Here is a 9,223-nt window from a genome sequence, read left to right as displayed (position 1 = left end):
TAGTTGGTGGGGATTACTTGACGCATATCTAATTAGCGCAAAAAGACAAAGAAAGAAAAGAACAGAAAGGACCTAGAGCGCAAGGCCCTGCAGGGAACTGTCTGCAGCGAACACGTAACCGCGAGAATTTTTCGAAATGGTGCCGTAATAACCGAGTTCCACGCGTTTGGTGATCGAAATGCGGCCTTCACTCTCTTCGCTCTTTCCTTCGCTACGCTGCGTTCGTCGACTCCTCAAGGTGCGGCCTGTTGCGTGCGCCGAAAACAGCGGGAGAGGCCTAGTTCACTTGACTGCCACCGCAGCACCACCGGTCAAGGAGAGTTTGCGCCGGGGAAGCGGTGCGTGCTAGGCGCGCGCAGGCGCGCTATGTCCGCTTCGCAGTGCTGCAAGCGGACACGTCGAGTTTGGTGCCCGCTCAATGCATTCTTTTACGCCGCAACAGGACCTTTTCTCCCATGCAAACGGTTTTGACATCGTGACCTCATGTTTGAAAAGTGGAAAGCGTTAACGACAAAGCCTCTCCCCCGTCTTCACGGCACAGGATTAATACATGTTTCAAATTCTACAAAATAACCTGAAAGTGATATTGCGCGCTTTTGGGCTATTTGAATATTGCACAATGTTTTCAGCAATTTGAATAGCAAAACATTTTTTGTGTTATTTAAATATTGCACCACGTGCATGCAAAAAAAATGAAAATGCAAGGTTCCGTGCGTAAAATTAATCATATTTTTATTAACAAAAAACCGCGATTCACTGAACCTCCAGTATGCATGTATTTTCTAACAATGCAGAATAATTTTGCATTGCAAAGTTAATAAAAAATTGCAGTTGGTGAAATGCCGTCATGACCTCGAAGGCGCAGCACTTTTCTGGAGAGGGGCTTGTGTGCCAGCCTTACCAGACGCTGCACAGTTGCGCTGATGTTCCCTGCCCAGTTGGCTAGCAGTGGTCGAAGCAGCCGTTTTAGAAAAACATCACAGAGGTGGTTTGTGTGCTGAGGGCTGCCCGAACCACACCGTAGTGCACTGCACGTTACTAAATGTGGGAGGAGGGCTGAGTGAAGAACTTTACACAGATTTCCACTTCTCCGGACTTCGATGTCCTTCATCACTTCACTGACAAAGCCACTTGCGAGCTTGCAAATTTGCACTATCTCCATTTTGGGATACCGAAGTTGTCCATTCTCAATCTTCTTTATGAAATCGTACATGCCTCCACACGGCTTTGGTTCTTGTAGGAGAACCTTGCACGCTTCACAGGTCAACTGCAAAATAATAAAATCAAGCAAAAGAAAAATTTGCATCAAAAGCACAATGCAACGAACAGTGCATAAGATACCTTGCTTACTTGGCCTTGCTAAGCAAAAATATTATCTATATTTTTTACAGCGGGCAGATGAACATCATGCGGAAAGAACAGTGGCATACATGTATATCTGGTGGGGAAAGTTATAGTGACCGCCCCCCATCATGGCGAATCCCCTGTCTTGATCCGGGCTTAAACATTTAAGACCAAAGCCTTAGATGCCGCATTAAACGTGAAATTCGACCGTCAACGTCGCGGACGAGCTATGCAAAAAATCGTCGTCACGTGATGACGTCATCATACGACGCCAGAGATCGCCAAAATATCTGACGTCGCGACGTAGCGTCATATAATTACGTCATCACATGACATCGCAGCGTGGTCAGAGGTGGTCCGATTACGGAGGCAATGCAAAACCACGTTAGGTGCAGAAAGCTTTCGAAGGGTGGCGAGGCAGGTGTCGGCGTTCCGCGGCGTCAGGGACGAGTGATGCAAAAAATCATCATCACATGACATCGCCATATGACGTCACAAATCGCCAAAACATGTGACGTCATTGCGACGCCCCGTGACGTAACGTCATATAATGACGTCATCACATGACATCCTAGCATGGTCAAAGGGGGTCTGATCACGAAGGCAATGCAAAACCACGTTAGGTGCGGAAAGCTTTCGAAGGGTGGCGGGGCAGGATCAACACATCGACTGAGAAGAAAAAGATGGCTTTCGCTTTCGAGTCGTCCTAAGTGAACGCATAAGGGACGCTGTGAGTTTTTTCTCCGGGCTGTACTAGGCTTCAGTACAAGTCAGCCCCGAACCCTATCCTTGGTTTTCATTCTTTAAAAGACAGGTGAAGGGAACGAAAAGTTGCGAAATATGAGCAATTTCTAGTTCACATACTGCAAATAGCATTTCGAAGAATGCGGAATAGCAGTGAAGGTTTGAGACAGCCTCGGCGTGAACGATGTGCTAGCGCAGCGTTCCAAGGAGGACAACAAATAGTGCAAAATGTATTCGTCCGTACCTTCTCCTCACATACACGTGCGAGGTATCCAGCCAGGTATGCTAGGGGAGCTAGCTCGATATCATCCGGTGTAGCAAACGAGACGTGTAGGAACTCCAGCTCATGGGAAAGCCGTTTAGCACCAAGCACAACCGCAAGTGGCATAGCGGTGGTGTCGCCGTCTCTGGCTTTCGGCTTGAGAGGTGCATTCGTTTCTGAGCTATGAGGAGCATTTCCGCTCTTAGCAGCTTGGAGAATTCCAACCTGGTAAAAAAAAGTGGCAAGTTACAAGGACCCACAGCAGCTGCATAGTTACATACCTTTAGAAGCTTTTCGGCTGTGAAGACGGCGGTTCTGGCGTCGACTTTGTCATTGCCTCCATTAAACTGCCGAAAGCAACTGAAGAGAGACTCCACAGGGTCGCTGTTCAAAGCCCGGGTCAAGACGTAGCGAAAGCTGAAAAGGAATTTGTTCGATACTTAGTCAGTATACATATGCGTAACGACGATACAAAATGTGAACGTGGATTTACGCAAAAAAGAACTTACTTGTTGTCTAAGAGGTGTTGTATCAACGCTACAGTTGACCTTGTAGTCATTAGTGTTGCTTCGTACGTTTCTTTGGTCATTTTCTTTTTTGTGTTGCCGCCAGAATGCTGGATCTCTTCGATGTACGTGATGAAGTCTACTTCTAGCCACGAAAGGCGGTCGTCGTCGCTAAAGTAGAAGAGTTCTTCACCTTGACCGTGTGGCTTCACAGTGCCAATATTGTGAAGATCGTACCATTTCGACACCATTTTCATGAAGGTGATGGTGGGCAAACAGTCTTGAAATTCTGTCGCATCGGGGTGACATTGCGGGTTTTCTTGTAGGAACTCAAGCGTCGCTATCACGACAGGAGAGAACACTTGCGTAGCCCTCGACACCTTCATCTTCTCGAGGTTGTTCGGCTCAACGTGTGACTGTGTTAGAAACCTCACTGGCTTTACGAGCAGCTGTGACTGAATGCCGAGTAGCTTCTTTAAATAGAAGCCACCTTGAATGAGATTATCTCCGTCGGTCATCTGTCTTTCCACAAAATTGTTTCTGAGGTTCTTGATCAGGTGATTCGGATCAAAAGACAAAAAAAGAGGATCAGCATGTCTGAATGGGTGTGGCACAACATGCACAAGCGTGCCTTCCTCTGAAAGGCCCTTGAATAGGGCAACATTTGACTGGTGATTGTCGGTAACAATCCTTGTCACACGGAAGCCCACCTCTTCGACTGCCTTTATAGCAGTCTTTGTCATACAAAGAAGTTGCTCGCTTCTCAAGCAACGGGTAAAGAAGTACCCAACTGGTATGACATAAGCAGTCGATAGCCCTCGTAGGACGAAGCACAACAACCTGTTCGCCACTTCAGGTGTTGTCGACGATCGCTGTTGAGGACCCATGTCAACAAGGCCGAAAACCTTGTCAACTTGACGGTCGTACATCACCTTCTGTTGTATTGCCATTTCATCTATGATTAGGGAGCAGAAGATTTCTTGTTGAACTTGCAACACCTGAAACTCTGCGCGGAGGCGTTCTCTTATCAGCGATGTCACACCTATTTCGCCTGTTGAGTGCCCGACGTACTTTTGTAGCGTGGCACGACAAGGCAACTTAAACAGGCGTCTCGTCCTGACATGTTCGTATCCTTTGTTGGAGCACGCTTTCCAGAGCACGCACTCTCTCAGAATTCCTTCACTGTAGACTGGCTTTTTGGAAAAGAAGTTCGAGACCTGATTTTTGATAAATTCTGCAGTTTTGTGGCCTTCGTTTGCAGCTTTTAGTAAACTCAAAAAAGAGGCGATTTCTTTGTTACTTTCGAAAGCTTGTAGCCGTTCACGAACCGTGTCGTGTTGGCTTTGCAGTGTCTGCAATGAGTGCTTTAGACGGGAAATTTTCCGCTGCAGGCGATTCGTTGTTATTTTCGCCTCTTCCATCGTCCGCTTCAAATCAAGATCTGTTTGAGACGTTTCATCTGTAGTAGAGCTTGTTCGGTGCTCGCTATCAGCAGGCAGCGCAGAGTCAGATGTTTCCTCCGAAAATCCAACAGGTGCAACATGTTCGCTGAAGAGATCATGACCGACATCTCCATGCATGCTTTCCTCTGGGTCGCTATTGTTCGCGCGAACTGATGCACTGTCATCGGATAGTTCTCTTCGAGGCCGTTTCCTTATCCTAGGAGTGCTTACCTTTTGCATATATGACGGGTAATTGGGGAACACCGTTGGTATAGCAGTTGGCAAGAGCATTCGCAGTTTCGCGCCTTTCTTGTAGTCATTTTCGGTGAAGTGCAGGGAACAAACCAAAGAATGGTCGCTGGGTACCCACCTCGTTTCCTTTCCTCCAGAACCCTGCCTGGAGATGTTTCTGAGCCATACTTGTCGGCGTTCAGCATCTGATGGAAATTCATGGTAGGCCAAATCGGGATTTTTCTTTGCATTCGACGTGCACAGTGGAACGGAGCAGTTCTTCGGCATGCTGCCGCTGTAACTACGCAGCTGAACTGCGTTTCGGTTTGTGGGAGGCACAACACATTAGAGTCAACGAGATTATCGTTGTTACAAGCTCGCAACCTCACTCCGCTGTGCAAAACAAAATGAGTCTCCTTTCACTACATGACATTTATGTAGTGTTTTTTTCCGACGCAGCTGCAAATAACATCGTGGCTTTGTGGTAAGACACCTGCTTGCCACGCGAACGGCGCGGGTTCGATCCTCATTGGGACCGAAGATTTTATCGTTTATTTTATTTGCTACTTTCTCGATTTTTCGCTCACGGATGATTTTTCGCTCACAACCAACGGTGGCGACGCCGACACCGGAATTTCTGCGACACGAGCTCTCTAACGCTACCACGTTAAAAAAAGGCGCGCTCACAATACCGCGCTTCGTCGGAGGATCCCCCACTACTAGCGCCCCCTCGAAAGTTGCGGCCGGAACTGTCAACAGCGCTCTCCCCTCCTCGCCAACGCTCGGCGGCTCCACGCAACAGGCCGCACCTTGTGCGCTTTGATCCAGCGGCCGCGCCTCTAGCCTCCTGGCCGAGTGCTCTTCACAGTGCGAGGACGAAAAGCAGAGAGCACGCGTACTTGCAGGCAGATAAATAGTTCTTGCTGCTGCTGACATGACGAGATTCGCCTGGTGACGTCATGACCAACGCTGGGGATACCGAAAGGCCCAGGGAGGAGCACGGGATAATTTCTTTTTGGTACGACCGCTGCGCGTCACGTTGCCGCGTTTGGCACTGTTGATCGTGACCGCATGCTGACTCGATACACGTGTTTACTTGCAATATATATATATATACAGGGTGTCCCAGCTATCTTTAGCCACGGGTTAAAAAATACATAATTAGAGGCAGGCGAGTGAAATCAGTCGCAAATTGCTGACAGCCACCTTGCGCACTACAGATAATTTTTTGTTTTGTAATTAACTAATTTGTTAATTAGGACAACTTAACTAAATTGCTAAATATTGACTTTAGGCAAGAAATGCTGCTTGCAAAGTTCGAGAGCGTCTTCAGAAACCCCAATTGCATTATTTGCGATAAAGAAAGTATCACGTATACCATTTTTTCCAAGCTGCAAAGGAACCCCCGCGAAATACAAAAAGAACCACGTGACTAGCGCCCGCGCGCGCCGCGAGAATGCTGCCCTCAGCCGTGGTTTGAACGAACGAAATCAGCTGCGGCCGCGACTCGCCGGCTCCGTTGCAGCGGTAGGCTGATAAGTGGGTGGTGGTTTCTTGGCCCGTTGCCAGCCAGTTGGCGCGCGTGACGGTGCAAGTTGTAGTGAGCGCGGGCCAAGAAACCACCTTTAACTTATCGGCCTACCGCTGCGACGGAGGCGGCGAGTCGCTGCCGCAGCTGATTTCGTTCGCTCAAACCACGGCTGAGGGCAGAATTCTCGCGGCGCGCGCGGGCGCTAGTCACGTGGTTCTTTTTGTATTTCGCGGGCTTTCTTTGCAGCTTGGAAAAAATGGTATACGTGATACTTTCTTTATCGCAAATAATGCAATTGGGGTTTCTGAAGACGCTCTCGAACTTTGCAAGCAGCGTTTCTTGCCTAAAGTCAATATTTAGCAATTTAGTTAAATTGTCCTAATTAACAAATTAGTTAATTACAAAACAAAAAATTGTCTGTAGTGCGCAAGGTGGCTGTCAGCAATTTGCGAGTGATTTCACTCGCCTGCCTCTAATATTGTATATATATATATATATATATATATATATATATATATATATATATATATATATATATATATATATATATATATATATCGCAAGTAAATCCTTGTTGCTGTCAATCCTTGTTCTTTGTTGAACCTGCTTTTCTTGCTTTACTTTTGTGCTATCAGAAACAAAAAGCAAATGCGCTTAGCGAATGGCATTTCTTCTCTCCAGCGCACCGCGTCCTGGGTTGGATCAACTTCCGGGTGAAGCCATGCGTAGACTTTCACGCGTGGGTGTGTCAATCCCGCTTGAAGGACTCTCCAGAGGACACTTTTCAACAAGACCCCGAGAGAGCCGGCACGTACGCAGCCAACGCTCACTTCTACAACCTGCTCATGAGAAACCTTTACTATGAAAAGAGTAAGTTTCGACCCTTCCTGTTAACAAGAAGAGTGCATATAACAAGCTTTGCTAACAAGTCGCCGCTGTTGTGCGGTGGTGATGATGCTCCGCTGCTGAGCAGAAGGTAGCAGGTGCGATATCGGCAGCGGCGGTCGCATTTTCGATGGAGGAGAGAATGCTAGAGCCTCGTGCACTTAAATTTAGTGAAGGTTAAATACCTCCAGGTAGTCGAAATTCCCAGAGCCCTCAGCTACGGCCTACCTCATAATCACATTGTGGTTGTGGCCCGCGACGCCCCAACAGTTATTTTAACTCGCCTTACTTATCTAAGCTTCCTTGCAGCACTGTTGCTGAAAGCAGCTCCCATAATTGTGGTATGGGAAACCTAAGCTCCTCGTCAGTACCGCAAACAATAATTGCGCCTACTCTACGGCCCCTTGAAAAGGCGCGTGAAACTACGTTCTTTGAATGTGCGGAGAGAGGCCATGAACGTATATTCCGCTCTTGCCGTCCGGTCTATAGCAGGGTCGGGCTGACTTCCAAAGCAATTTTCTGCGCCTGCTTGTTTTACTCGATAGTGAAGACGACTATAGCAGTGGGAGCCCGCGCAAGGCAGCAGAATCTGCAGCTGGCATTTTGTGGGGAATAAAGTGAGTACTATGCACCATCCTATGCAATCCTATGCACTCAAACTACTATGCACCTATGCACTCATAGTGCACAGGTGCATCCTATGTCATAGTACATAGGTACATCCTATGTCATAGTGCATAGGATGCAGGAGTGCATCCTGTGCACTTTATGTACTATGCACCATCCGGCAAAGGTAGCATTTTTTTCATCGCAACACCAGTGCCAAGCCCCTTCTGATGCCACTGCGTCACCAGGTTCGTATGAGTTCTTGGGGCGTTAGAGCTTTTTACTTCAGCCACTGAATCACTTAACGAACGAATGATTGAATCAATCAATCTGAAGCTTTATTTTCACTTCTCAGTGTGACTTGCTTGATTCCCTGTCATAATAGCAGACAGTTCTGTGTTTTCATTTTGGCTACTCTCACTACGATAGTACTCAATAATCCTGACCTCTACGCACACATGTAATGATAGACGTGAGCGTGTTACAAGAACTCACAGGTCATGGTCCTCATCACAACTTAAATCTGAACTGCTCATTCTTTCGTCCTCCAGGGTGATTACGACAGCTGCATTGGTGTCAACAACATCATCGATGAAGTGGTCCAGTTTTCTCATTACATCTTCCTGAGCGATAACATGCTCCACATATCTCTTCCACTTCTCAGCTGTTACTTGCCTAATTCCTTGCCATAATAGAGTGTGAACATCTTGAAGCTTAAACGTCTTGTTTTCCGCTGCTACGAAGCCCTTCACGTCACTCCAACCAAGCTCTATGGGGTTTAGCTGGCAGTGGTAGGGAGGTAGGCGCACAACGAGGTGACCAGCAGCTTCAGCGATGCAGTCCACACGGTATCGGTCCCCGCTTGCGTGTACGTTGTCGACAAGCTTCATGAGCGCCGCCTTTACCATGTCGCTGCTCCACGGAACACTTTTTCGGAAAGCCAGGCCTGTATGTCCTTTTTAGGGGCGAAGCTCCTTATAGCGGCACCCATTCGTCCCCGTCGTAGTGTGTAACCAGTCTTAAAAACGGAGGGGGCGTGCACACATGAAGGCTCCCTAAAGACAATGCGCTGCGACAGTACGTGATATGTATCGCCCTCTCCTCTCCTACGCTTCCCCCTCTTTCTCCTCTCCTACGGCCACAGAGCCACAACGGTGAATATGCTGCCATTGATTTTGATGGATGCATCATCATGACCATGTACCTTGCACTCAATTTGTCGAGTGGGAATATCAAGACACTGTTTGACACGGCATCTTGTAATTATGGCAAGAACAGACCATTTGTGTTAGTTGGTGACCTGAATGTCGATATTACCGAAAAGAACAATGAGTGGTTAATACAACACATGGCAGCCAAATATACTCTCACGTGCACGTCCTTTGATAGCGTTAGAGAGCTCGTTTCGCAGAAATTCCACCGTCGGTGACGGCATCGCTTGTGAGTGAAAAATCGTCCGTGACCGAAAACTCGAAAAAGATGCAAATAAACAATAAAAATCTTCGGTCCCCTTGAGGATCGAACCCGAGCCGTTTGCATGGCAAGCAGGTGTCCTACCACAAAGCCACGGTGTTACTTCCAACTTCTCCGGAAAAAAGCACTACGTAAATTCCATGTAGTAGGAGTCTCCTTAACGCACTTTGTTCGTGTAGGTGCGACGACGAAAATGAGC

General features: G+C 47.6%; 2 protein-coding genes across 2 annotated transcripts; both read right to left on the bottom strand.

Moving 5' to 3' along the window:
• Positions 1-2,447: 2,447 nt before the first annotated feature.
• LOC119390419 (DNA transposase THAP9) lies at positions 2,448-3,843 on the bottom strand. Its single transcript, XM_049414840.1, has 2 exons — positions 2,632-3,843; positions 2,448-2,575 (listed from the first exon to the last, which is right to left on the bottom strand). The coding sequence occupies exon 1, from the start codon at positions 3,804-3,806 to the stop codon at positions 2,856-2,858; it is 951 nt and encodes a 316-aa protein (XP_049270797.1). The 5' UTR covers positions 3,807-3,843; the 3' UTR covers positions 2,448-2,575; positions 2,632-2,855.
• A 4,199-nt stretch (positions 3,844-8,042) lies between these two features.
• LOC125758254 (uncharacterized) lies at positions 8,043-8,459 on the bottom strand. Its single transcript, XM_049415274.1, has one exon. The coding sequence runs from the start codon at positions 8,457-8,459 to the stop codon at positions 8,043-8,045; it is 417 nt and encodes a 138-aa protein (XP_049271231.1).
• Between the last annotated feature and the right edge of the window lie 764 nt (positions 8,460-9,223).

This window comes from Rhipicephalus sanguineus, chromosome 4, assembly GCF_013339695.2.
Source record: "Rhipicephalus sanguineus isolate Rsan-2018 chromosome 4, BIME_Rsan_1.4, whole genome shotgun sequence".
Taxonomy (NCBI): domain Eukaryota; kingdom Metazoa; phylum Arthropoda; class Arachnida; order Ixodida; family Ixodidae; genus Rhipicephalus; species Rhipicephalus sanguineus.
This window is presented reverse-complemented; position numbering and strand designations above follow the sequence as displayed.